Source organism: Carya illinoinensis, chromosome 15 (assembly GCF_018687715.1).
Source record: "Carya illinoinensis cultivar Pawnee chromosome 15, C.illinoinensisPawnee_v1, whole genome shotgun sequence".
Classification (NCBI taxonomy): domain Eukaryota; kingdom Viridiplantae; phylum Streptophyta; class Magnoliopsida; order Fagales; family Juglandaceae; genus Carya; species Carya illinoinensis.
In genome coordinates, this window is record NC_056766.1 from 40,968,896 (window position 1) to 40,995,887 (window position 26,992).

General features: G+C 34.8%; 3 protein-coding genes and 1 long non-coding RNA gene across 41 annotated transcripts; 2 read left to right on the forward strand and 2 right to left on the reverse strand.

Moving 5' to 3' along the window:
* Positions 1-1,271: 1,271 nt before the first annotated feature.
* Positions 1,272-17,582, forward strand: LOC122295761 (SAGA-associated factor 29 homolog B-like). Of its 35 annotated transcripts, none has more exons than XR_006238263.1 (9): positions 1,277-1,594; positions 2,458-2,511; positions 2,704-2,857; positions 3,567-3,632; positions 15,221-15,467; positions 15,531-15,715; positions 15,889-15,960; positions 16,342-16,678; positions 17,142-17,582. XR_006238263.1 is itself a non-coding variant. In XM_043104981.1 (7 exons), exons 2-7 carry the CDS (start codon positions 2,362-2,364, stop codon positions 13,543-13,545), a joined length of 516 nt encoding a protein of 171 aa, XP_042960915.1. In that variant the 5' UTR covers positions 1,634-2,179; positions 2,269-2,361; the 3' UTR covers positions 13,546-14,754. The 35 variants fall into 35 exon arrangements, 15 of the variants coding, with proteins under 15 accessions (XP_042960918.1, XP_042960921.1, XP_042960923.1 ...); XR_006238250.1 differs by lacking the exon at positions 1,277-1,594 and adding exons at positions 1,650-2,387; positions 3,028-3,041 and having other exon boundaries at positions 15,221-15,715; XR_006238261.1 differs by lacking the exon at positions 3,567-3,632 and adding an exon at positions 3,028-3,041 and having other exon boundaries at positions 1,282-1,594; positions 15,221-15,715.
* Positions 3,817-8,204, reverse strand: LOC122295759. Of its 4 annotated transcripts, none has more exons than XR_006238246.1 (4): positions 5,362-8,186; positions 5,144-5,223; positions 4,464-4,544; positions 3,817-4,352 (listed from the first exon to the last, which is right to left on the reverse strand). XR_006238246.1 is itself a non-coding variant. In XM_043104980.1 (3 exons), exons 1-2 carry the CDS (start codon positions 7,451-7,453, stop codon positions 5,472-5,474), a joined length of 525 nt encoding a protein of 174 aa, XP_042960914.1. In that variant the 5' UTR covers positions 7,454-8,204; the 3' UTR covers positions 4,959-5,223; positions 5,362-5,471. The 4 variants fall into 4 exon arrangements, 1 of the variants encoding a protein (XP_042960914.1); XR_006238245.1 differs by having other exon boundaries at positions 3,817-4,355; XR_006238244.1 differs by having other exon boundaries at positions 3,818-4,544; positions 5,362-8,178.
* Positions 12,996-14,262, reverse strand: LOC122295771. Its single transcript, XR_006238269.1, has 2 exons — positions 14,027-14,262; positions 12,996-13,720 (listed from the first exon to the last, which is right to left on the reverse strand). It is a non-coding gene; the product is annotated as an uncharacterized LOC122295771 (long non-coding RNA).
* A 7,487-nt stretch (positions 17,583-25,069) lies between the features above and the next one.
* LOC122297703 lies at positions 25,070-26,004 on the forward strand. The gene is made up of 2 exons (XM_043107843.1): positions 25,070-25,368; positions 25,408-26,004. The coding sequence occupies exons 1-2, from the start codon at positions 25,245-25,247 to the stop codon at positions 25,959-25,961; spliced, it is 678 nt and encodes a 225-aa protein (XP_042963777.1). The 5' UTR covers positions 25,070-25,244; the 3' UTR covers positions 25,962-26,004.
* Positions 26,005-26,992: the final 988 nt, after the last annotated feature.

Here is a 26,992-nt window from a genome sequence, read left to right on the forward strand (position 1 = left end):
TATATTTTTTAACATGTAATGCCAGGTACTGAAAAAAAAAAAATTACTGCCGTTCAAAGAAAACAGTGAACAAAGAATGACAAAATGCCAAGTCAATAGGTCAAAATGAGTGGTATAATTAGAACAATATAGTAGCATTCCCAAGTCGACAAGGATATGATTCTCCTTTCAAAATTCATAAGTTTTAACAGTTGTTAGTGATCATTTTTCTTATTTAGTACTTAACTTATGACCAACCTAGCCCATAGGAGGATTGAGATTCAAGTCGACGTGGATATGAATGTAACTTTCTTCGTGCCCGACCAATAATATCTTTAATTACATGAGAATAAAATTGTGCCTAAATCATCTCCATTTTTCTTGTGATCCTTTTGCAATGGTGGAAGCGAATCTAAATTTGTTCAAGAGATTGTTCCAGAGGTTTAGAAATATCGATCTTTCTAATTTATCAATATTTTCAGGGATGTTCGACACTACAAGAATATAGAGCTTTTGTGACCAAATAATTTCCGTCCCTAGAGAAATTGACGCTAAAACTCGTCTTTTGAGACCAATTTTACCTCGTTGCAACTTTCTGCTGCTAGGGGTGCGATTCGGGTAAGTGAACAGTTGTATGTATTTTTGTGGCATTTTATTCTCGATGCAAAAAACATACCTCATTTTCTATATTTTATTTGCAACGATTAGGAATTCATCACAAAAATATACCTTTTGCGACAAAATGTATATTGCGGCAATTAATTTAGATAGAAAAAATCAATTTGAACACATTTATGTCTTTTACGAAGATTTATTTTTATCGCTAGATTTTAGTTTTGATATTTAATTGTTTGCGACGATTATTTAACTATTTGCGGCAACACTAAACCGCGTTAAAATCACAATTAAATAAAGAAAAAGGGGAAAAACCCTAATTCTTAAAGTTTAAATATTTTTTTCATGAGTTTAACTACATATAGAGGAAAATTATAGGATTACTACTATTTTACTACCTATTTACTATTTATTTTGTATTTGATTTTTTTTAATTTTTTATTTTACTTAATGATTAAGAAAGTGACTATTAATATAATTATATATTTTAAAAATTTTTTCTTAATACCTACTAATGTTAAAAAAATATTTAAAAGAAAATTATAAAAAAATAAAAGATTTCTAATAGTAAATAAGTAGTGATACGGTTAATGAGTAGTGATAGGGTTAACCGTATCACTGCTAATTAGCTATTTTAGCGCATCAACCGTTTTCCTTTTTCTTCTTCTTTTTTTTTTTTTTAATCCAGATGAATTTTACTTTTCTTCAACATTCGAATTTTGCATCCATCCCGCCACAAAATGCACCCTCCTCCCTCGCCAGGAACTCGCGTCTCTTCCCAGCGCCACCCTGCGACGGCGTCTCTCTGTTCAGGCGACGCTCCTCCATCTTCACTTTACTTTCTTCTTTCCTTTTATTTTGATGTTATTTTGGTAAGAAACATGTTTTTCAGCATATATAACTCGATTGTTTCTCGGCTGCAGCTTTTCCACCTTGTTGATAGGTCAAATTGATACTCTTCTGCCTTTCGAACCTTCAGGGTAACAACGAAGAAGGACAGGTATATGATTCTACTATTTGTTCTTTCAAAAACATGACTGAACGCTGTAACCTTTTGATTAAGCTTTCATCAAAAAAATTAAGCTTTTATCTTTTTAAGCTTTCAATGATAATAGCTATCTTGCGAATGTCTCTAGATTTTCTTTAGTTAGTCATTTACTTTTGTATATTTCATATTCTACTATCCATTATGAGCCATATATTTTTAACCTTTAATTAAGCTTTCATTCTTGTAAGTTTTATGAATACCCTTTTTGTAAATATCCCTAGCTTTTCTGTTGTTAGTGTTTTCTTTATATACATTCCAATACATATTCTACTAGCCACATAAAGCTATGCATCTGGACTTGCTGTTAAGACTTGAACTGTAGATAGGCACATATTCCAACATGTTGATGAGATAAATAGATTCATTTTCATATCAGATTGAAATTTTGTTCGTTTGTTGGAGGAACTTTCCAATTTTCATTTGAACTTTGAATTTAAAGCAAGTTTTTCTTATATTCTTAATTCCTGTTAGATTTTCTTTGGTCCTTCCCTAGGAGGGACTGGAATCTCATTCTATCATGAGAAGCTAAGAACTCAGGTGTGTTAATTGTTTAATTGGAGCATAGAACTAAACTTTCAACGGCATTTTCGAGTGTTTTTGCTAATCCTCGAATCTGTTGACTATAGCTAATACAATGGCTTGAGCCTCCTGGGGACTCGTTGGAGGGAGGAAATTAGGGATTGCCTAGATTCGGTTATTGTATAAACTTGAATGAGCTCATGCAGCAACTGACATCTAGCTGCTTGTGAGTCACTTGGTTTGTTTATTCTGTGGATTCTTGCAATTATTTTTTTCGCCAGTAATTCTATGTGCAGATTTGAAGCACTAGATGAGGAACCGGGTGATGATGATGAGGGTGGTGGCCAACGGTAACTATCTTTTATTGACTCTCATTTGACAGCTGGATTTTAACTTCTGGTTTGAGGGTACAATGTATAAAATACCTTATAGTTGAGGGTGGAAAATTTGTTCTACACCTTTCCATTTATTTTAGTTTTCTGGATGATTGAATAATTCATCTGAGAGTGACATTTTTTCTCCTTTTTCCTTGCTGTTCTCAGGAAGTACAAGCTGCCCATGTCGAATATTATTCCTTTCCCCAAGAGAAATGACCCTTCTACTGCCCAGGATTTCCCTCCTGGAAGACAAGTGCTGGCTGTCTATCCAGGAACAACTGCACTTTATAAGGCAACTGTTGTCAATAACAACCGCAAGGTAATGTTTTCCTTCCCCCTTGGTCTGCTATAACGGAAGCTATGTTCATTTCATATGAATTCCATTCTTCTGTAGGTTCTTGCCCTTTGACTAAACAAGCTTATCATGAACTAACTAATAATTGTATTGTGCATGTTTGTGGTACTCTCAACCATTTGAAATATTTTCAGAGAAAGACAGATGAGTAAGTAATATCCATCTATGTGGTTCATCCTTAGCATCCCGACTTTTTGGAAAAATTGCATTCTTGAATGGACTTTGGGGACCAAATAAACACAAAATGATTTACTGCAAATCAGAAAGGAGTATTTATTTTCCATTCTTATTCTCTTTTAGGGTAGGTCATGAGTCTCAACTGACTCACAGATTTTTACCAGCTTCTCAGGTAATTTGATTTACCAGCAGTCACCAAAATAGTAAACATTTGACAAAGTAAACCATTTTCTCAACATTTTTAAGGAAACAAATCAATGTATTCCCAGTGGAGAAGCGTTTAAGCGTTAAAATCTATGGGTTATATTTATGGCTAGGAAATGCTGCTCAGTTTTTTATCAGGAAGATTGTGTACCTTAAACTGCTATGAATGCTTTCCATTGGCTCTAGGATTTTGATTATTACTTGATTTTGATGATGTTGTCTATGCAAGTAAACTCAACTCCATCTAGTCTTCTTTCCAACATTACTAATACAAATGCCAATACCCAAACAGGGAAGCTAGTTTAGATGGAGCTGATATGGAGGTTGTCTCTTCATTGCCGCAAGCGTGTAATGCTTTGTGAGTGGCCTTTTTTTAACCAAGGGCAATTCACCATGTGCTTACCATTTTGATGTATACAAATCAAAATAGGACATATTCATCTGTTAGGAAAGATAAAAGTACCACTGTGCAAAACTGCCACATGAAAATAAAATGCAAAACTGAAACTGCTTATTCATTCTCAAGTACAGAATATTTGCAATCAAGAGAATAATGTTTACAACCAAGTACTCAAATACATTGCCTTTACATTTACTCACTCTTGATTACGAATCCTATATTATAGCGGAAAATGACTATCTAATTTTCAAGGCCAGGAATATTAGTAGATTACGAATCCTATATTATAGTTGAACAATTCTAACCTTGTTCAACTTACCCTTCTTATGGTCATTAGGTCTGTAAAACATAATTTTCAAGGCACTTAAATCTCCCTTTACAGATCTGGTCTTGGTCTAAAAACAGAGTCTTTGAGTCCTTAAAAATGACTATCCCAAGCATCAAAATTCAGTAAAATAAAAACAACCTATACATTAAGCTAAATAAATAAATCAATAAAACCAATCTAAACATGCCTATTTATAAACTAAAACCAAGTAAACTACAACTTTACGTGTAAACAACCTACGCCATAAGTGATCCAAACTTTTCGATCACAAAACTTGAAAAAAACCAATCTTGATCCCGAAAAACTGCAACCCCTACAACACCAAAAGGAATCTTTTTGGTCTATCCAGACTGCTGAAAAACAAGTAAAGTAGCAAACAAAAAAGCTAGATTTTAGTTATTAAAAGCAACAACTTTACTTTTCCCCAGCAATCCAAAGCCAAAATTAAAAGAAATGCTCACTAGATCTCAGAGAAGTGAACTGGAAGAAACAAAACCCCACAAACGACTAGCAGATGCAATCATGTCCTTCAATCTCTTCACCTGAAAGCCACGATAAATCTACATTTGTGTCGTATCCACGGGACTAGTATATAAACTAAAATAAATTCTAATCTAGTTCAAAATAAAATAAGTTCTAAAATAAAATAAGAAGTTAAGAACTAAACAATTAATGAATCAAAGCAAGAAATAATTAACTTATTAAGCTAATCACAATAAAAAACTAAAATAAATTTTAAATATGCAAATTAATCTAAACAATGAAAAAACTATTAATGGATAATTTTATTTTTAACAAAATTATGAATTGGGCTCTCAACTGATTAAAATTATTCTAAATCATGAAAATATGATTGAATTTATATCAATAATTGTATCCCTCTCAATTGATATGAAGCAAGAATAATAAATCGTTGAACACATCAATAATTGGAAAAAAAATTCAATCTCATAAATAATATTACTAATCTGTAAAGAGGTTTCATACTTAACCTTTGTTGAAAATTTAGCTAGGCATGTTCATGAAAATAAATTCTAAAATATGAACGTAAATAAATATCAAATCCATATTTAAAATGAAACTAAAGAAAACTAAAAATTACATTCCTCTCAGAACGTCAAAATAGCTACAAGTCTGTTACCATTGAAGTTTGTCATGGTTACAATTCTTTCCCTTCTTTGATTCCTTCTGCAACTTTGATTCATTTCCAAACTTCAATTCCTTCATTAAGATAAAGTTCAAATTTAAGTAACAAAAATTAATATTTTAAGACAAATAAAAATATAAGAATTAACATGATTGAGATAATGCTTCATTTAATTTAGTAAAATTCTATCCAATTCGGTTATTATCACGTACCCAAGTCGAAGTTCTAAATCCAAATCTTCATTAGTTAAATCATCATTAGCATCCTTGAATTCCATACTGCTAGAGCTGGTTAAAGATCCCCGCTTCTTCTGTTGTGGGTTCTAATCGGGTTCCAAGTTATGCTCACCATCAACTCGGTATCTCTGTGAAAGTTGAATATTAAGATCAATCAAATAGTCATTCCCGTATATTAGATGGACCCCAGCACTTTTGAAGATTGCTCTGTCTGAATCACTTCCAAATGTAAACCTCATATTGTTCCCCTTCCTGTAACTTTTTGACAACATCTCATCAATAGAATTTCCAGCTATGTATTGTAGCCATACATGATGTGGGTCCATTGATGGATGTAGACTAATATAATCTCTAGTCCACTGGCTGTTTATTGGGATAGGAATATTTTCCATTTTATCAAGTGGTCCCACAACAGAACACAAAACTAATGCCACGATCTGATGCCCACACATGGACGCATTATGATCAATTTCTATTTCAATAGAATTACTATATGAAGTAGTCTCCTTGCAATACTTGAACCACTCTAGAATCCTACTTCCTGGATATATAATCCTACTTGAATCTTTCTCCCAAAAGCATTCCTATTAAACCATGTATATGTTAGAAAACAAATACAAGCTATCAAATATGGCATATATACGAAACAGAAAGAAACTGGAATAGAGGGGTTAGTTTCTCACATGTAAAGCAACTAACATAGATGTTTTCTTGCTCCAAATTATCATTTCCTCCACCATACTTTCTACTACTCAACCAAATGAAGTTAGAGGTGAGGAGGCTTGAGTTAAGAGGAAGTAAGAGGTAAAAGCATTAGAAATTAGAGTAAACAATGAGGGGTTCAAATATGAAAACTGCTGCTGCAGATAGGATGCTTTTGTTTTCTGTTTTGCTTCATTTTGAGCTCGAGTATTTCATCCACTGGACTAGAATATATTGTATAGATGAGGGGGGGTCCTTGGAGTAAGAAGAGATAACATGTGAGAAGGAGAGGGAAAACAAAATGAGAAACTATTAGTGCTGCTTCTGTCTCTTACAACTTTCTGCCGTTGTTGTGTCTGTTGCTGTTCCCCTTAGTTTCAGCCACATAGATCTGGTTTTGGTCTGAGATTGTAAGGTCATTTGGTAGCCCTAATGTCACATATTGAGACTGAGTTGAAGAGATGAAATAAAAGCAAACTAAGGTGCTGAAACTTAATAGGAATCAAGGGTTGAAGTTGCTGAATTTTTTCTGCACTAGAAGGACAGCGAAGAGCTTGTGTATTTTCTTGTTTTCAAACCTTCCCTCTTTCTAATACATTCCTAATTACACAAGCAAGGATTTAGAAGTGATCAAATGGAGATAAACAAGCTAGAGAGTCAACCAAACAGAAACTAGTAGGAAGGAATCAATTGCATAAATTTAGAGGAGGAAACGCGTTGCAGAAAGAGTTTGCTGCTATGCTACAGTTTTGGACAGAATTAAAAGAGGGATCTTACCTGCGTTTTTGGTGGCTTCTATGGTGGTTGTGCTACCTCTTGAGGTGGTCTAGAATGAGGCAAGTTCAATAGCTACACGAGGCTTGAGTTGAGTAGTTAAGGAAGAGGTGAAATAGGTTGTTAGTTCACTGCTGCAGATTTTACCGGTTTGGTCTAATCTATGGTTGTTCACGTTGGTTTAAGCTTGAGAAGGTGGCTCACAAACAAACACTGATTTCTAATGGTTTGATGTATAAAATGGAGGGTTTAAACCTATTGAAAAGGGATTCAGGTAAAGGAAATCATAGAGCTAAATGTAGAAACTCTAATACAAACCGAATTGCCTAGACAGAAAACAGAGCAGAATTTTATTCTACCTCATCAAGTAGTAGGTTGAACTAATTTCTCGTTTCTACGTTCACAAATATTTTCTCAAACTCATAAGCCCCTTGACAAATCATGCTCGTGATTTCACAAGTTCAAACCATGATATTCCTCTACTTATACACTCAAAACACAACATCATCTAACCAAATGAATATAACAGTCCATAAAAGAGTGAGGTAGAGAGTTAAACAGTTACCGAATATCTTGGCCAAGAGTTTAGCATTTGGTGTGGTTGAAAAACTTCAATATGTGGCAGAGAGAGGAATGGAAAAGCAAGTGGCTGTGTAGGTTGTCTTTGTCAACAAGAATATATTAGGCACCGTATTAGTTGAATTATGGAAGAATATGTTAGGCACCGTAAGAATGTTAGGCACCGTTTATTGTATATAGCTGACTTTCCATGTATAGTATTCGGTGGTATAGTCTATATAATAAAGAGAAAACTCAAGGCCAAGGCATTCGGACCAAGAAATTGTCATGGTATCAGAGCTTTCTTAAAATTTTCTTGTGTTTCGGTCTAGTAGCGTGATCTTACAGAAATTGTTTTCTTACAGAAATTTTATTGTGTTTCGGTCTGGTCTGTGTCTTTCGGCACTCTGTGAGTTGTCTTTCTGCAGGTCCCTCTCCTCTCGGTTTCTCTCTTCTATCTCGTGTTCTGCAGTTTCTTGGCACTCTGTTCTTGGCTTCGTGTTCTGCAGGTCCCTCGGTTCTTGGCACTCTGTTCTTGGCTTCGTATTCTCCTCTTTGCGTTGGATCCACTCGGTTCTGCAGAATCATCATCCACTCGGTCAATTAATCCCAGCCTCGGTCAATTATTCCCAGCCTCGGTCAATCATTCCAACAAAGCATTTTTTTTTCAAACCCCATATCTCGTTTTAATATATATATATATTGAAAGCACCGAATATATATATATATATATACTTTTGCTAGGATTGTGATATCTTACATTTTAATATATATATATTGAAAGCACCGAATATATATATATATAAAAAGAAGAGGGTATTAGATTTAGTATATTTTTTTGTTTGTGTATTGGGGAAGGGGTCAGCCTTTTGACTTCTTGGGGTCTGAAACGAGAAGGGCTTATTTTAAGCTTCTTAATTTTTTTTAGTGCTATTTTTTAGTGCTATTTTTTTTAGTGCTATTTTTTAGTGTTATTGTTTTAGTGCTATTTTTTATCTGTCATCTTTAGTGCTATTTTTTGTCTCAGCAATTTGTTTTCCAATGGATTCTGCCCCTGTGTGTGTTAAATTTATGGGCACAAATTATTCTACTTGGGCATTTCAGTTTGAATTTTTTCTCAAAGGCAAAGACCTTTGGGGTCATATTGATGGCACGGATGTCGCCAAACCCTCTGCTTCTACACCATCTCAGGATGTCGGGTCTTCTCCGTCATGGGCTGTACTTGATGCACGCATCATGTCTTGGCTTCTTGGTTCCGTGGAGCCTCATATTGTCACCAACTTGCGACCCCATCGCTCCGCTCAATCTATGTGGGCTTACTTGAAGAGGGTTTATCATCAGGACAATGATGCTCGTCGCTTTCAGTTAGAACATGCGATTGCCATGTTTCAACAAGGTAGTCTTTCTATCCAGGACTACTACTCAGCCTTTCTGACTCTTTGGCATGAATATGCTGATTTGGTTACCGCGGATGTTCCTGTTGACGCTCTTTCAACTATTCAGACTCTTCATGCAACTAGCCGACGTGATCAGTTTCTTATGAAGCTACGTTCGGAATATGAATCTGTTCACTCCGCTTTACTGAACAGATCTCCTGTTCCCTCTCTTGATATTTGTTTTGGAGAGTTACTTCGTGAAGAACAACGTCTTAATACTCAAGCTATTCTGGAGCAATCTCATGGCAGTTCTGGGATGTCAACTGTAGCTTATGTTGCACACAGACGAGGACTCTCTATCAATTCTAAAAACTTGCAATGTTTCTGCTGCAAGGAATATGGGCATATTGCTGCCAATTGTTCTAAGAAATTCTGCTCTTATTGCAAGAAGAAGGGTCACATTATCAAAGAGTGTCGTACTCGCCCTCAGCATCATCAGGCCCAAGCATTTCAGACTTCGGTTACTGTTTCGCCCGCAGCAACCTCTAATCCTGCACCTCCTGCATTGAATTACTGCACCCCCGACATGGTGCAACAGATGCTCATTTCAGCATTATCAGCAATGGGATTCCAAGGTAACAATTCTACTAAACTCTGGTACGTGGACTCGGGGGCCTCCAATCACATGACTAATAATCCCACTGCTTTATGCCATGTCCGGCCCTACGCTGGTCAATCAGCTATTCAGACTGCTAATGGCAGCTCTTTGCCCATAGCTGCTGTCGGAGATGTTTCTTCGAAGCTCACTGATGTGTTTCTTGCTCCTCAGCTTTCTACGAATCTTATTTCTGTGGGCCAATTAGTTGATAATAATTGTGCTGTTAATTTTTCTGGTGATGGTTGTATTGTGCAGGACCAGGTAACGGGGGAGCCGATCGCGAAGGGACCTAAAGTGGGGCGCTTGTTTCCACTATTTTTGTCTGTTCCCAATTTTTCTCCAGTTTCTTCTATTAAGTCTTTTGCCTGTAATAATGTTTCAGATCTTAGTATGATATGGCATCGTCGTTTAGGTCATCCCCATACTCAAATCTTATCTCATGTATTGAACTCTAGTTTGCTTGGTAATAAAATTCGTTCTCCTTTATCTCTTGAATGTGATTCTTGCAAACTTGGTAAAAGCAAAACTCTTCCTTTCCCTTTGCATGCTAGTAGAGCATCTCACTGCTTTGATCTTATCCATAGTGATGTTTGGGGACCTTCTCCTGTTTCTTCACATGAAAAGTTTAAATACTATGTGACTTTTATTGATGATCATAGCAGATTTACTTGGGTTTACTTTCTTCGCTCTAAATCTGAGGTCTTTCGTATTTTTACTGAATTTTTAGCGTATGTTGACAATCAATTTTCTACTTCTATTAAAACATTACGCACAGATTCCGGTGGTGAATATTTGTCAACTGAGTTTCAAACGTTCTTGGCTTCTAAGGGTATTATTCATCAATGTTCATGTCCCTCTACTCCTCAACAAAATGGAGTAGCCGAACGTAAAAATCGTCATCTCCTTGATATGGTACGTACTCTCTTGTTAGAATCTTTTGTTCCATCCATGTTTTGGGTCGAGGCTCTGAAAACAGCTACTTATTTGATTAATCGTTTGCCTTCTCAAGTCTTAAATATGGAGTCTCCCTATTTCCGCTTATTTGCTACGCAACCTAGTTATGATAACCTTCGTACATTTGGTTGTGTATGTTTTGTGCATTTAACTCCTCATGAGCGACATAAATTATCTGCTCAATCTGTCCGTTGTGCTTTCTTGGGATATAATGTGTGTCAAAAGGGATTTGTGTGTTATGATCATACTTTACGTCGTACACGGATTTCTAGAAATGTTATTTTCTTTGAAAATCAACATTTCTTTCCTGTGTCTTCTGTGTCATCCTCTTCTACTGTGATTCTCCCCTCCTTTGAACAGCCATTCTCAGATCATCATCCCGTCAGTTCTCGCTTTAGACCAGGTTTTGTGTATACAAGACGCTCCAGTCCACAGTCTCTTCCGGTGGCTCCACCGATATCTGCTCCTACCATACTCCAGGACCAATCAGTTGCAACACCCTCAGAGCACTTGGCACGTCGCTCTTCTCGAGTGTCAGTACCTCCGGATAGGTATGGATGGTTTGCTTCTGCTCTTACTGCTACGTTATCCAATTTTGATATTCCCACATGCTACTCACATGCTGTCAAACAAGATTGTTGGCGACAAGCTATGCAAGAAGAAATTGCTGCGTTAGAGGCCAATCACACCTGGGACATTGAGCCATGTCCTCCTACCATTGTTCCTCTGGGTTGCAAATGGGTTTATTCAGTCAAAGTCCAATCTGATGGACGTTTGGAACGTTACAAAGCTCGACTTGTTGCACTTGGGAATAATCAAGAATATGGTGTCAATTATGAAGAGACCTTTGCTCCTGTGGCTAAAATGACTACTGTTCGTCTGATTCTAGCTCTTGCTGCTTCCAATGATTGGCCACTACATCAGATGGATGTTAAGAATGCTTTCCTTCATGGTGATCTTAAAGAGTGTATTTACATGAAGCCACCCCAGGGATTGTTCACCTCTCCGACTTCACATGTGTGTAAGCTTCGTCGCTCCCTTTATGGTCTCAAGCAAGCTCCAAGGGCCTGGTTTGATAAATTCCGCACAACTTTATTACAATTTTCATTCAAACAAAGCAAGTATGATACTTCATTGTTTCTTCGGAAATCAGACATGGGTATTGTTGTTCTTTTAGTTTATGTTGATGATATTGTGATCACTGGTTCCGATTCTGTCTTACTCGGCCAGCTAAAAACTCATCTCTTAGAGTCCTTTCATATGAAAGATCTTGGATCTCTCACATATTTTCTTGGTCTTGAGGTGCATCGTAGTCCTTCTGGTATTTCACTCAATCAACATAAGTATGCTAGTGACTTGGTGGCTACAGCTGGCCTACAGGAGGCTACTTCTGTTGATACACCTATGGAATTAAATGTCAAGCTTCGCAAAGAGGAGGGTGACTTACTTGTTGATCCCAGTTTATATCGAAAGTTGGTGGGTAGCCTTGTTTATCTCACCATTACTAGACCAGACATTTCTTTTGCTGTACAGCAAGTTAGTCAATTTCTTCAGACTCCTCGTCATCTTCATTTGGCTGCTGTTCGTAGGATCATACGCTATGTTCAGGGCACTTCTGCCCGTGGTTTATTCTTCCCGGCTAGCAACTCTACTCGACTTGCCGCTTATAGCGATGCTGATTGGGCTGGTTGTGCGGATACACGTCGCTCTATCACTGGTTGGTGTGTGTTCTTAGGTAATGCATTGATCTCTTGGAAGAGTAAGAAGCAAGACAGAGTTTCTAAGTCATCTACGGAATCTGAATACCGGGCAATGTCTTTAGCTTGTTCTGAAATTATTTGGCTTCGAGGTATGCTTGCTGAGCTAGATTTTTCAGAGACTGATCCCACACCTCTACATGCCGATAATACAAGTGCTATTCAGATCACAGCCAATCCTGTCTATCATGAGCGCACGAAACATATTGAAGTCGATTGTCACTCTATCCGTGAAGCATTTGAAGCTCGTGTTATCACTCTTCCACATATTTCTACTGAACTACAAATTGCTGATATCTTCACCAAAGCTCTCACTCGTCATCGACATTACTTCCTAAGTAACAAATTGATGCTTGTTGATTTACGGGCATCAATTTGAGGGGGGCTGTCAACAAGAATATATTAGGCACCGTATTAGTTGAATTATGGAAGAATATGTTAGGCACCGTAAGAATGTTAGGCACCGTTTATTGTATATAGCTGACTTTCCATGTATAATATTCGGTGGTATAGTCTATATAATAAAGAGAAAACTCAAGGCCAAGGCATTCGGACCAAGAAATTGTCAGTCTTGTAGCTGAACTAATGGTTGAAGGAGCCGAGCCATACACTTGGGGCTAATTTGATCAAAGGGTGGAAATAAAATATTTAGAAATAGGAGAGAAAGACTAGGAAAATAAGATTTTTTTTTTTTAAAAGAACATTAATTCATGTTTTAATTCATGTTCACTTTGGGCAAGACATTAGAATGCACTTGTTTGTACAAATCAACAATTAGTAATTGATTCCTGGTAAGGAATTAACAAATTCGACTCTTTTTTCTTTCTTTGCCATTCAGGCAAGAACGGATTACAATATTAGAAAGCTTAAATACAAATCACCAATTACTAACTAATTATACATATCTTGTTATAATTATAACATATTTAGCAAGCATTAATAACTAACGGATTCATCCATTGTACACATTTTCTAACAGAACAAGAATAAGAAAAATAATTTTATAAAAAAAATAATATATATGTAGGATTTTCTAGAGGAAAATTGATTAATGAAACTCTGCCAACTGCATTTCCTACCTGACAGATCTTCAGGAGCAGAACCCATTTAACAATCTAGACTCTTACATGTCTATTTTTATGGTATTGATAATAAATTCAATCTTTTGGAATGAAACAGTATTGTGACACATACTTTGCATATCCTACATCAACAAGATAGGGAGGGGGTGCTAGGAGAACAGCGGCATGTCTGCAGTTGGCATCCATTGGATGTAGCAATGCATCCTCATATGAAGAAGTGTAAAGGATTTATTGTCATTATAATTGAAGAAATGTTCTACAAAAGAAAGATAGTTCATACTTTTTTTTATTTTATTTAGATTTTGCACCTACCGAAATAAAATCCTAGCTCCACCACTGCCTCTGCCATGTACGGTTAGCCATCAAGTAAGGCACGATTAGATACACAAGAGGTCCAGCAAGATAACCACAAAATGGCAGGCCAATATTGGTGATACTAATGTAGAAGTCTTTCATTATGCATTAGTACATGACCTGATTAGTAACCAGTAAGCAGGAATTATCATTTCCTCAAATGTTCATTATAATGTTGAGACAGGTACAAATGTATGATAATAATCCAATCCAGAGTTTTAGGACCTTTGATTTGTGTCACTTCTCAAACCAAGAACTTTCAGCAATTACCCTCTATTTTGACAAATGCAGCCCAAGAAGATCAACAATTAGAGTATGATTAAAAAGAAAATCAAGGTTCCCTTAACTTGCACAGAAATTAATTAATTTCATCTCAATGCATGTGTTTGCCACAAATGTTAAGAAAACCAGCTCCACGCACATTACCTTTCTTCCCTCCACACATAAATTAGGTCATTAACTTCAGCCTTTTAATGGTGACCTTCTAATGCCTAATATAACAATTCATCCAGCATCCTTTCCAATATGGGAAGAGGTGATAGTCTCATAGAAAGCTGAAAAGGCGAAAAAGGGATAAGAAATCAGGTGCAATACATATCCAATTTGGTTAACCCAAAAAGAATCCAAGAAAATTATAACTCCTTTTATGTAATGCTGTACAATTCTAACCTTGTTCAACTTACCCTTTTTATGGTCATTAGGTCTGTAAAACATAATTTTCAAGGCACTTAAATCTCCCTTTACAGATCTGGTCTTGGTCTAAAAACAGAGTCTTTGAGGCCTTATAGTTTGTAAGGAACTATTGGCTTGTTCCTTATAAACTATAAGGCCTTCATGTTTTTTTTAGGCCAAACTCTAAACTATAAACCATAAACTATTGGCTTGTTCCTCTTGCTTTTTTTTTCATGGGAATTGTGAGCTCTTCATGAAAAAAAGTTTGTTTCTCCTAGAATAAGCTTTTCGAACTTTAAACTAGATGTAATTGCATGTTTGTAGAGACAATATTACCCCCCTCCCTCCCTCCCTCCCTCCTTACCCACAAGTTGGGGATGTTTATTTGTTATTGTCATGTCTTGGTTTCTATGTATTACTAATTATAAACTGTTTCTAATTTTTTGATATTTGTTATCGCGTGCTTCCCTTTATTAAAAGTAGAAAAAATTTCTTTTATATTCATTTGTAAGATTTTTTTTAGTGAAAAAATTTCTTTTATATTCATTTGTAAGATTTTTTTTAGTTTTCATTGGCTTTTGCGGCAAAATTATTTTGCCGCAAATAGTATTTGCGGCAATAACAGTGGATAATATCATTTTTTTGGTTGCAAATTATTATTTGGGTCGCTTTTACCACCTCAAATATTTATTTGCTGTGGTATATTTGCTGCAAATAAGATTTTCCAACCAAAATTCAGTATTATAACTGAGATTTTCCAGAGAGAAAATCGCCGAGAAAAATTTTACCGACAATAATTAACCATGGTTGGTATGTATACATTTGTGACGTCAACGAAGACTATTTGCAGCGATATAAATCACTGCAAATTGTTAATGTTTTTGCAACATTATTACTATTCTAATTCCAAGATCATTATTTATTCATGATTTTTCTAAACCCACAAAGATCGATCTTCAACCTTGAGCATTGTGGACTTGGAGGAGGCTGATGATGATTTAAAATGAAGATTGGGATTTAGAACTTGGACTTGGGTGTTCATAGTCAGATGAGACCGACCTTTCCGCAGCATGGGTGGGATTTAGTTGGTGGTGGGCACTTGGTGGGGTTTGTATCATGTTGATGAGTACAATTGAATCTGAAACTTCATTAAGTGACAGAGAATCAGTCTCATTGCCACATTTGAATTATGAAGGTAGCCTCTTATCAAAATCAAGTCTCCTTATGGCACTATATTACTTAATTTGTAATTTGGAAGATCTATATCAATCGAGGAGTGATGTTATTAGTCTTCCCACATGCATCAAAAGTGTTTTTGGACTAAAGCACCTTGTGTTGACGGATTGCCTGCATCTTAGAGCACTTAGATGGATTGAATTGCTCGATTGCTATGAAATGTTGGTGAATATAGCAAATCATGTGGAAAATCCTTCGTTGACTGAGGTCTCTCTCTCTCTCTCTCTCTCTCTCTCTCCATATCTTCCCCTGCCCCTTTCTCTGTGTCTCTGATGTTTCTTTCTTTTGCTACATGTTTGTGTTTTGATTTATAATTTTATAGTTGAAACTTTGTGATATATGTTTGAAATTGGCGGGGACATCTAAACTACATTCTTCAGTTGCAGCAGCTAAAGATACTTTCTCTTGGAGCTTATTCAGGGCTTGGCGTGCTTAGAAAGAAGGTGGAAGTGGTATGCATTCTGCTTTGTCTACAAATGAATATGAAATTTCATCAAGTGGAGAATCACTCTCATTGCTACATTTGAATCAAAATCAGGTCTCCTTAAGGCAATATGTTACCTTTGTAGTTTGGAAGATACCATTAGTCTTCCCACATCTATCAAAAGTGTTGTTGGATTAAAGCACCTTGTATTGACTGATTGCCTGCAACTTTAAGAAATTCTAGAGCTTCCATCCAAAAAAAGTTTGAAGTCAAATCAGCAACTTAAGAGCACTAAGATGGATTGAATTGCTCAAATGTTATGACATGTCCGTGTTTTTCTCTTTTTTACATGTTTGTGTGTTTTTATATATAATTTTATGGGTGAGAATTTGTGATATATGTTTGACAGGGACATCTAAATGACTATTTTGGCCGCATTATATTTCCGGTAGATGCGATTCTTGAGTGGTTCGTAAGGAGGCTTCAAATAATAATGAATCATGTGAAATAGATATTGATGGGAGTGATCTATAGTTGGATGAGATTAGAGGAATAGCTCTGTGTGCTATTATCAAAGCAAATTTTGAAAGTTCTGCATTTGATCTCTTTCATTTCCTAGTGTTGAGATCACTATTAATGGCATGCCAAATATTACAGCGAGAAAATGCTTGACATAGGGATTTCAAAATCTGGAGATCATGCTGGTCGAAGTACTTTGCACTAGATCAGCTTTTTAAGCTAAACGGGTAAGGTCTGAATGTTGAGTTTTCTTGTAATTCAAGCTCATTTTACATTAAAAGTTGATTCCATTTACCACATAAGCATGTAGAGAACACAAAAGATCATTCAGATGTCCTCTACCTATGAACATGATTACAACTTGAATTTGACTGCCATCGACAACACAACATGAATGATCAAACCACTCATAACATGAATGATCAACCTACAAGTTTTTCATCATTCATTACCCAAAATGCTTGTTTTGTTCTAGATTAACTTTCAAATCGTGCTCCCAACTAAAATATACAAAGCTAGTTTTGATCTTCACATGGTCGGACCGTAATAATTCATCTTTTGTTCCAAAGTTGACAACTCAATATGGTGGTATGAGGTCTATATGTGATCCTACTTTGTGTTGACATGCATATTAAATCTGTATACAAAATACTAAAACAAATGCACTTCTTATTTTTCCTTATTTCTTAGGAATACTGCTCGTCATATATACCACCATTTGATCATAAACACACAGCTTGATCTTGGCCATTTTCACTTGAGGACGGTGAAAGCTAATTAGTCTAGACAGGTGGCACGACCTTCTTGCATGGAAATTCTGTTATGGGAGACGTAGTGTCTGATGAATATTGCGCATAATGTTCTAGTGCAGGAACATGATCTCGAAGATATTGTTCTAATCACAGGGAGTTTCAACTCCAAGATCTACAAATTGCCTTCAAGCAACATGTACCATAACCAATAGAGGGTTGATCCTACATGACTTTGATTCATTCACTTTGAGCATTTTATTTCAGCATGCTTTTGGGTCTAAACAATCATAAAATGTTTCGTCTGTTGATTTTACATTTTTATAAATTTAGTACTAATTAAAAAATTATCAAAACGTATGAAAATCATCCTATTCCTTTCTATTCCATTCCCTCCTATACTCCCAATCACAAAAAAAAAAAAAAAAAAAAAAAATGTAAATTAAGAAAGTATGTGTGGACCAAGAATTTAGCTTAACATTTATTTTTGTTAGAGTTAATTGTTAGATTAATGTCTTTTATACCATTAAATAGATAAATAATAATAATAATAGTCAAACCTCTAGCAATCTTCAATAAGAGAAAAGGTAAAATAATAATAATTAAAAAAACTCAAAAATTAAAAATAAAAACCAAAAGCACATTCTAGAGCTATTTATATATTTAAAGAAAATAATATTTTATTTATCATCGTCCTATCATCCTCTTATATATATAACGTATAATATGATTTCTCTATTCCTTTCTATTCCATTCCTTCATATACTCCAATCCCAAACCAAGTATATATCTTCATTTAATTTTAGCAATATGGTTAATTTGTGTCAAAACAATTATTACTTATCCATTTTGAGACTTTCAATAAGATATCATGATATTCATTTTTTTTAATTGTTAAGTTTATAAAAATAAATCTTATAATTTATCAATTATTGTGATTTGATGTGATATGTTAAAATGTTTTGAAAGGAAAGTAAAATAAAAGAAATTATAATATACAACAAAAAAGCATATTAATTAATTTAAAAACTTTAGTATTATGAGATCTCTACGTAAACTAAAAATGCTAATTTTAGTTTTGTTAAATTAAAAAAATAAAATAAAAATTTTATTTTACTTTATGTACATGGTATATATTTTGCGGTAGCATCGAAAAGCTATGAGAAAATAATTTAATTCTGATCTTCTCATTTTATACCAATATATAAATATAGTACATGAGAAAATAATTTGAGTGATTATTCATTTAATTAGAAACATATATGATTAGAAACATTATAATTATTTTTATTTAAAATATAATGATCTGGACTTTTATTATAGATTCTTTTTTTCTTAATCTATAAATTTAAACATATGACATTCCATATTTGTTTGAACGCAATTAGAAACAATGGAATCACTTTATCAAAGCGTTTCTCAATTTGATTGTACAATGGAATCTATAGAATACATTAACCTTTCCTACTGGGCTTCAGGTAAAACCTTATATGCATCTGCCAAATAACATTCTTCAGTTTCTTGTTAAAAATAGTCATAATCTTTCTTGATTGTTCTTAAAGGACTATTTCAAGATTTGCCAATAAAAGTTGTGAACATTGAGGGGCTTACACCCCTTCAAACTCAAAGCGACATACCACCAAACCCAACCAAACGTCCTTATATCTAAAAAAGAAAACCAAAAACAAAAGTCCTTTTGTCCTCTTACTACGACTGTTGAGGATAAGCTGAATGCAAACCATATCCACTCTTATCAACACAAATCTTTTCAGCCACTTTGGCTTAGCTTTGAGTTCTCGGATTCTAACATGTAAAAATAAATAAATTTATAGATTAATATGATGTAATAAAATATATTAAATTATAAAATTATTTTTATTATAAAATAAATTTAATATACCATAAAAATTATATTAATTTATAAATTTAATTTTCTAGTTACTTATTAGAAATGAATGAATGAAAGCGAGAAGAGGCATACTAAATAAAAGGAAAATTGCTGAAGAAGCTTGTGGCCAACACCGTGACAGCGAAGGTATGTGAAAATGTATCATTATTCTTTTGTAAAGTTGTCGTGCGATATTATTGTGCAGTCCTCATTATAATCATCAAGTCTGCTTGACCTTCTGGCCCCTTCCAGCCATTATCATTTGCCAGCACCATTCCATAACCTATTTGAGCTCTTACTTTCATTTCAGCTTTCTCAACTCCTATGCTATCTTTATGTCTCTCTATTAAGAGTTACATTGTTTGGATAGTGAGATAAGATAAGATAAGAAAGTTTTAGATGAAATTTAAATAAAATTTGTTAAAATAGAGATGATATGAAATGATTTTTGAATTCAAACAGCCCCTAATATAATAACTAAATATAATACAGAAATTATATTGTCAATTGAGGTAAATATTTCATGGATTAAAACTTGGAAGGGTTTGGATTTTATTTTTTATTTTTCCATCGCCTATGAAACTTTATAATATAGTAATACTAGAGTTATATTTATTTGAGAAGTGTTACAGTTATAAAAAGATTCACAAAAATAAATTCACAAACTGCTATAATTTTATATGTTATATTAGATTTACTTTAATTTATAAATATACTTTTATAGAATATCTTTGTGATTAAATCATTTCTCTATTTATTTATTGACAAATATGCTTAAACGCTTTGATCTAAATATTTGATTACAACTATTTAGTTGGTTGATTCAGCTTCGTTAAGCTTCATTGCATAATGTTTTAGTTTATGGTATTCTTTATAGGGAAATATTTAGTTTATAAAAAAAGTTATAAAAAGTACTTAATTCTAAATTTGCATTAGACTACCAAATAACAAATCGAAAATGAATAAACAAATAAATAAAAAGAAGAAAGGAAGTTGCCAAGAAGTTCTCCGGTCTCATTCATTCCTTTACCAATAAGTTATTAAAATTGATATATACTTGATATATACCATCCCTTAAGATTCTCAAGGGAAACTAGATGTGTACACACACAAAATGTTTTCAAGGCGTCAAAAGAAAGACATTATATAAATATATATATATATATATATATATATATATTAAGGGACTATTTCGAAATTTCCAAATAAAAATTATGAACATTAGGGGCCTACACCCCTTCCAAGCAACGTGCCACCAAAGTTCCAAACCCAACAAAAGTCCTGTTGTCCTCTTGGCCCTTACTGCCGACAGTTGAGGACCAGCTGGAATGCAAACGACTGCAAATTAATACGATATAATATAAAAACAAATTTATAAATTAATATAATATATTATATTATTAAAAAAAATTTATTATAAAAAAAATTTAATATTTCATATAAATTATATTAATCGAGAAGAGGGCCATCACCATGAATAAAAGAGAAGTTGTCCAAGAAGTTTATGACCAAAGTATAAGATTTTTGTAAAACTGTCATAAGTTATTATTATACAATACTCGTTATCTCTTAGACGTTTATCTGTAGAGATTAAATCTTTTATTTTTATGAAATATGAGGTTAAGTTTCTATTTAGACAGAGTGATATCTCTTGGACATTTGAAACAGAATGATGTCTCTTAGACATTTATTTATAGAGAGTTTCAACAATAATGAAGATAAGACCAATCACAAAAGGAAATATTATATTAGCGGAGCTCTAAATGTATTATTTTAATTTATGAGTAATATTTTATATAATTACATTCCAGAATGTATCCGGTTATGGATGTAAGTTTATTTGATGAGTGAATTTTGACAATTTCTTTTAAAAAAATAATTTAAATTTGCTACGTGAGACTAAATAGTTATCGAAGTTTTGAAATGAAAGATTTAGAGGGCCGCTTAACTCACAAAAATATATATATATATATATATAGAAATTATAAGATGCAATAAGCATTGTTTTTTTTTTTTTTTTAAAAACTCCTCTTTTCAATGTGTACTCATGGGTGATAAGTGACCCGATGAGTTCATTCATTTCGAGCTTCTTGAGGTCTCTAGCTTCAAGAATCGTTGTCACTTTTGATTCTCAGCGTTTTGGTAGAGAGTTGATCAGAATTTTTCTTACTATCTCCACCTTGGAATAAACTTTGCCAAGAGCTGTCAAGCTGTTTATGATGTTAGTAAAACGAGTGTGCATACTAGAAATAGATTCATCATCATTCATCTTAAACATTTCATATTCATGAGTAAGAATATAAATTTTTGATTCCTTGACTTACGAAGTTCCTTCATAAGTAACTTCCAAGTTATCCCAAATTTTTTTGCCATAGCGCAAGTCATTATTCTATTAAACTCATTTCCATTGAGAGCATTATATAATAAATTCATAACAGTTGATTGAGCTGAAATATTGCATGTTTTAGCTATTTAAAACCAATATATTTTAAATTCTTCGTGACACTATTATTGGTTTTAGATAAAAAAATGATTAATAAGCATAAATACGAGTTGTGATTTTTAATTGATTGATATCATGTTTATGCTTAATTATGATTTAATGAGACAATATTTCCTCACATATATAGTCTGTTTTTGATAATTTATTTTTGAGTGTTATTTCTTTTTTCTTATTTTCAGTTTAAATAAAATTCAAAAGAGATCCGGTTGGAACTTATGATAAAAAATGCATACTAATTGAGAGGAAGCTTGGCAGCTGAAAAGGAAGACACAAAATGAAGAATCAATGTCATACAAAGAGTTGACATGTGCTGAGAAGAAAGAAGGAAGTGTTGTGCTGGAAAGTGATGAGATTGTATTTTACTGAAAAGTGAAGTGCAGGTGAGTGAAAGAAGTGAAAGAAGGGAGAGAGGAATCGGTGCATGAGCTGGAAATACGTGTGGAAAAAGGGGTGCAAAAGTTGAAAGAAGAAAGGCTGTGGAATAAAATGATAGGAGAGTGGATGAGTGTGTATGAATTTTCAACAAAGTTAGTGGAAGAGTGGAACCGGAATTGAAGGAAATTGATTCAATATTTAAATGATTTTTCAAGAGGCAGCTAAGTGGAGTAGTTGGCTGGGATTAATTAAATATTCAGTGCATGATTTGAGCGGGACCAACCGGTGGAATTAGTGGAATTAAATGATTCTTCAAGAGGTTCGGCTATTGATTTTTCTGCTATAAAAAGAAAGGACGACAAAAGAGGGAGAAGAAAGAGGGACGGACACATGGGGAGAGGTGGGGGAAGAGACACGGAAAGAAGAGATAGGAAAGGAGAAAAAGTGAGTAGAGAGGGAGAGTAATGAGTGGAAGGGAATTGTGTTAGTTGAGATAGGAATTTACGTGGGCCCTCATTAAAGAAAAGAAGGTGAGATGAGAGAATGGAATAATTTGATTGGCTTCTTGGTTGATGGTAGAAGGTGCAGCCGAGATTGAAGGAGTGAAAGGAGTGGGGTCGGTCTAAAGTAGAATTGTGCTGAAAGTGAAAGAAAGCAGTGCATGAATATAGTGAGTGTGAGAAGTGATGTGTGGGGTCGGTTTGGTAGAGAAAGAAAGTGCCGATTGGTTTAAGAAAGGAAAGAAAGGAGGAGAGTAGAATCCTTCTAGCTGGAGTGAGACCGGCTGTTGAGAGAAGGGAACGTGGGGTACGTAGGATGAAAAGAGAAGGATAGAGTTGGGATGATTGCAGAGGGAAGTAGAGAGGAAAGTCGGTGGGATTAGAAGCTGGTATATTTTCTGGTTTCATTGGATTTACTTGGATGTGAGAGAAGTGGTCGGTGCATGATTAAATGGGGTCTTCCGCTGGCTTTAGACGAAAAAGGAAGGAGCTGGTTTGGTTTTAGACGAAAAAGAAGGAGCTGGTTTGAAGCAAACGGACTGTCTTGGACGGAAGAAGAGCTACGGAACGGACTGGTCTTTAGGGGAGTTTTTTTTTTTATTCAATTTCCTGTTTTATGATCTAAATTGTTTTCATTTTAGCTTGAGTTTTATTTTAATATTATCATGGATAATGTTTACTTAATTTCTATAGTATTTGTAATAAATATGTTTGGCTAAATTTTCATACTAAGGTTAGAGGTGAAGTTTAATGATTTACATATTGTTTCCAAATCCACGTAAAATTTATTCTACGAGCTTGATCGATTGAAATATTTTATTATTGGATATTTTGATTATCTATATACTCATCTTGATTCATTGTGATTTCTGAATACAGTGAATGCTTGAGGAATCCCTGTGGTATTCAAATAGATTTGTAAATGTTTTAATCAATCAATCGTTCACACTCGATCATAAGCGTCTGTTTTTCTTGATCTTAAATGCTAAATCTTCCAATTAAACGGAATCATTATTCTAGTTTAATTGAAGTAAATCAATCGGAAACAATATCATAAATTATTAGACGGATCCTCGAAACCTTAGTCTTTCTCCACATCTTTATATTCGATAGTACGTTTCTTTTAGTAATTTCGTTTCACTGTCTGAATTTATTTTCTTTATCACAAAAGTCAATCCCTGTGGATTCGATCCTGTAAGATACTACAACACCTGTATACTTGCAGGTAAAACTGCACTTAATTTTTGGTTCATTAATTTGAGTCAGAGTTTAGTCGCAACAAGTTTTTGGCGCCGTTGCCGGGGATTGTAACGTGTGATAATTGTTTTTTTTTTTTTTTAGAAAAAAAAATTTTTAGTAAACTTTTGCTAATTGTTTTTCATATTCTTTTTGCAGGTACAATTTTTTTTTTTTTTTTACGGAAAACAGATCATGTAACATTGCTTCCATATTCATACCATTTGGTAATCTCGTTCCAAAAATTTTTTTCTTTTACTTTCTTGCTTGTTTTGCATTTTTGCTTTTACTTTTTGAATGTACTCGATCCTCTATGACGAATGATCTCGTGGCAACGTGATCAAACGGGTAGATTGAGAAGAGAGGACGTTGTGGAGCTGTGAACCTTTTCACAGCCTGGGTGACATCTAATCTTTTTCCCTTCTCTCTGTTTATTTTTCATGGTCTTTGATTATCTGCTCTTGTTTGTATGACTAGTTGGACTAGAGACTATACATCTCGACTGTTTAGGACAGAATCATTGACATCTTTTAGCTCTGCATCATCTTCTGTAGAATCATCATCAGACACTGATAGCATCATGGCTGAAAATGAGAATCATGATAGAGAAATGGGGAATCCAAACAGGACACTTAGAGAATATTTTCAGCTTGTTAGAACTAGCACACCCTCATGCATAATTCAACCTTTGAATGCAAACAATTTTAATTTCAAACCTGGAATGATTCCATTAATTCCACATTTTCATGGCATGGATTCTGAGAACCCTTATTTGCATATCAAAGAGTTTGAAGAGGTTTGTTCTACATTCATGGACCGGACTTGCACTAAGGAGGTTATAAGGCTTAAGTTGTTCCCATTTTCTTTAAAAGATAAAGCTAAAACATGGTTGAATTCATTGAGACCTAGAACCATACGTACATGGCAAGAGATGCAAGCAGGATTTTTGAAAAAATTCTTCCCAATACAGAGGACAAATGCTTTGAAAAGACAGATCATGAATTTTTCTCAAAAGGATTCTGAAACTTTTTATTAATGTTGGGAAAGATTCAAAGATCTATTAGATTCATGTCCACACCATGGTTATGAACATTGGCGTGTGATTAGTTTTTTTTTTATGAAAGTTTGACACCTAAAATGCGCCAATTTGTACAAACCATGTGTAATGGAAATTTTTTTGACAAAGAGCCTGAGGAGACGTTTGAATATTTTGATTATCTTGCTGGAAATGCCCAAACTTGGGACACAACTGATGTGCATGATAGGTCTAGGCAAGTTGAGTCTAGTCATGGAAAATATACTTTAAATGAAGATGAAGATTTGTGTGCGAAATTAACTTTGTTGCCTAGAAAAGTGGAAGCCGTGGAATTGAAGAAAGTAAATAAAGTGCATGCTGTCCCTAAATTTTCTGAGAAGGGTGACATATGTGAGGATCGTGGGCATTCAACTGATGAATATCCCACGATCCCTGCTTTCAAGGAAGTGTTATTGGACCAATCTAATGATTCTGGTCCTTAAACTAATTCTTATGATCCAGGATGGATGAGCCACCCAAATCTCAGTTGGAGGGGTGACCAACATGTAACTTCAGCAACCTTGGCCCCGGAGCCCTCTCAACTGGCAATTCAAGCACCTCCAATGCAAAAGAAGGGATTTGAAGATACAGTTCAGCATCTGAGTATGACACTTCAACAGTTCATGCAAGTTCAAGCAACACTCAACAATCAGAATTCATTGGCAATTAATGACATACGGAGTTCCCTCACAAGGCTAACTACATCTTTAAGTACCCAAGAGGAGGGTAAATTTCCTGCACAGTCACAACCAAATCCACAAGGGCAGCCTCATCAAGTGCAAGCAATAAGTGAGGATCCTACCTTAAAGTCGGTCAAAGCGGTGACTACTTTAAGAAGCGGTAAGGTGGTAGACATTCCAGCACATGAGCCATACAATTCTGGTAAGGTCTCTAACCCTTCTAATAAAGATGGAGAGCATGTTTCTGATGAGCATGAGAAAATTCATTGTCCTATACCTGCTCCTTTTCCTCAGCGATTGGTTCCGTTGCATAAAGATGACTTTGAATTTTTTGATTGTTTTGCAGATTCTTCTTTACCACTTCAAGAGACTAAGCAAATGCCTTCTGAATGGTCCACCCAAAATAAACGTCGATTTCTCTCCGAGCAAAGAAAACAGTTTCAAAAATTTTGCAAATCCCGATGGAGTGGGCCGTACATTGTAAATCCCAGGGAAGTGTCTTGATTTGTTTTTCCTCCTTTACAGTTTTCTTTACTTGCTTTGTTTTTATTTGCTTTGATTTTATATTTCATGTTGATTGTTTGTTTTGCTTGCTGAGTTCTGTGCACCTTGTTTTCTTTCGTTCGATTCATTGAGGACTATGTCTCTCACTAGTTGGGGGGTGTGGACTGAAGAAAACGGTGCGTTAGTAGACACTGTAGATAGTTGAAAAAATAATCGGATCCGTCCGTGACCTAACAAGTGTAGCTGGAGATTTGAAAAAAATCGCCTGATGTTGTTGACAAACGAGATTGGAGGCTCCAAGTTTCTAAGAAATGTCATTTTCACCGAAATCACATTACTTTTTGACTTGGATGATAGCTCGTCTGGTTCTTTGTGCTATCTCTATAAAATCAGTCCTGAACTTCATCCAATCCGCATCAAGTTTTCTTCTCATCTCTATAACTCATCTGCATTCTGTCAACATTCTCGTTTTAAGCCTTCTATTCCTTTGTCAATGGCTCATTCTTCTAACATTTCTCTAGATCCATCCATGAGGCATTCTGCATCTCAACCTCTTGTCCTTTCTGCAGCTACCATTGGTGCCATGTTGCAACAAGAGAATACGAGTATGGCTAATAAGTCAGACTCCGATGCTATCTATGACTTGGTGAGTCTTGGGACTCGCTACTCATCCTCCATTGTTGCTTTTTCCCAGCGGGTACAAGCCAAAAACCATGAGGTTGAAAGGCTTAAAGAACAAATTGTTGTACTTCAACGAATTGTTCAAGAGTCTCACATAAGGGAAGGAATCATTCGGCAGGAGAATAAACGGTTGAAATCTCTATTAGATTCTTCATTCCGCTTGCCAGTTCCCATGAATAGGGATGACATGATACTGTATGAAGAGAATGAGCGTCTCAAACAGGAGGCTAAGAACCTCAAGTTTATGTAAAAAAAAAAAAAAAAAATTCTTTCTTGCTTGTTTTGCATTTTGTTTATTTTGTTTTGAGTCCACTACTCTGGAGGATCCTGCTTGCTTTTTGCATTTTGCA

Coding starts and splice junctions, on each gene's coding strand:
- LOC122295759 (XM_043104980.1), bottom strand. CDS start 7,453: ATGCTAAACTCTTGGCCAAGATATTCG. Junction 5,970..7,426: donor ACTCTTGGCCAAGATATTCG/GTAACTGTTTAA, acceptor ATGGTTTAATAG/GAATGCTTTTGGGAGAAAGA.
- LOC122295761 (XM_043104981.1), top strand. CDS start 2,362: ATGCAGCAACTGACATCTAGCTGCTT. Junction 2,388..2,457: donor CAACTGACATCTAGCTGCTT/GTGAGTCACTTG, acceptor TTCTATGTGCAG/ATTTGAAGCACTAGATGAGG. Junction 2,512..2,703: donor GATGAGGGTGGTGGCCAACG/GTAACTATCTTT, acceptor TGCTGTTCTCAG/GAAGTACAAGCTGCCCATGT.
- LOC122297703 (XM_043107843.1), top strand. CDS start 25,245: ATGAGCCACCCAAATCTCAGTTGGAGGGGTGACCAACATGTAACTTCA. Junction 25,369..25,407: donor GAAGGGATTTGAAGATACAG/TTCAGCATCTGA, acceptor AGTTCATGCAAG/TTCAAGCAACACTCAACAAT.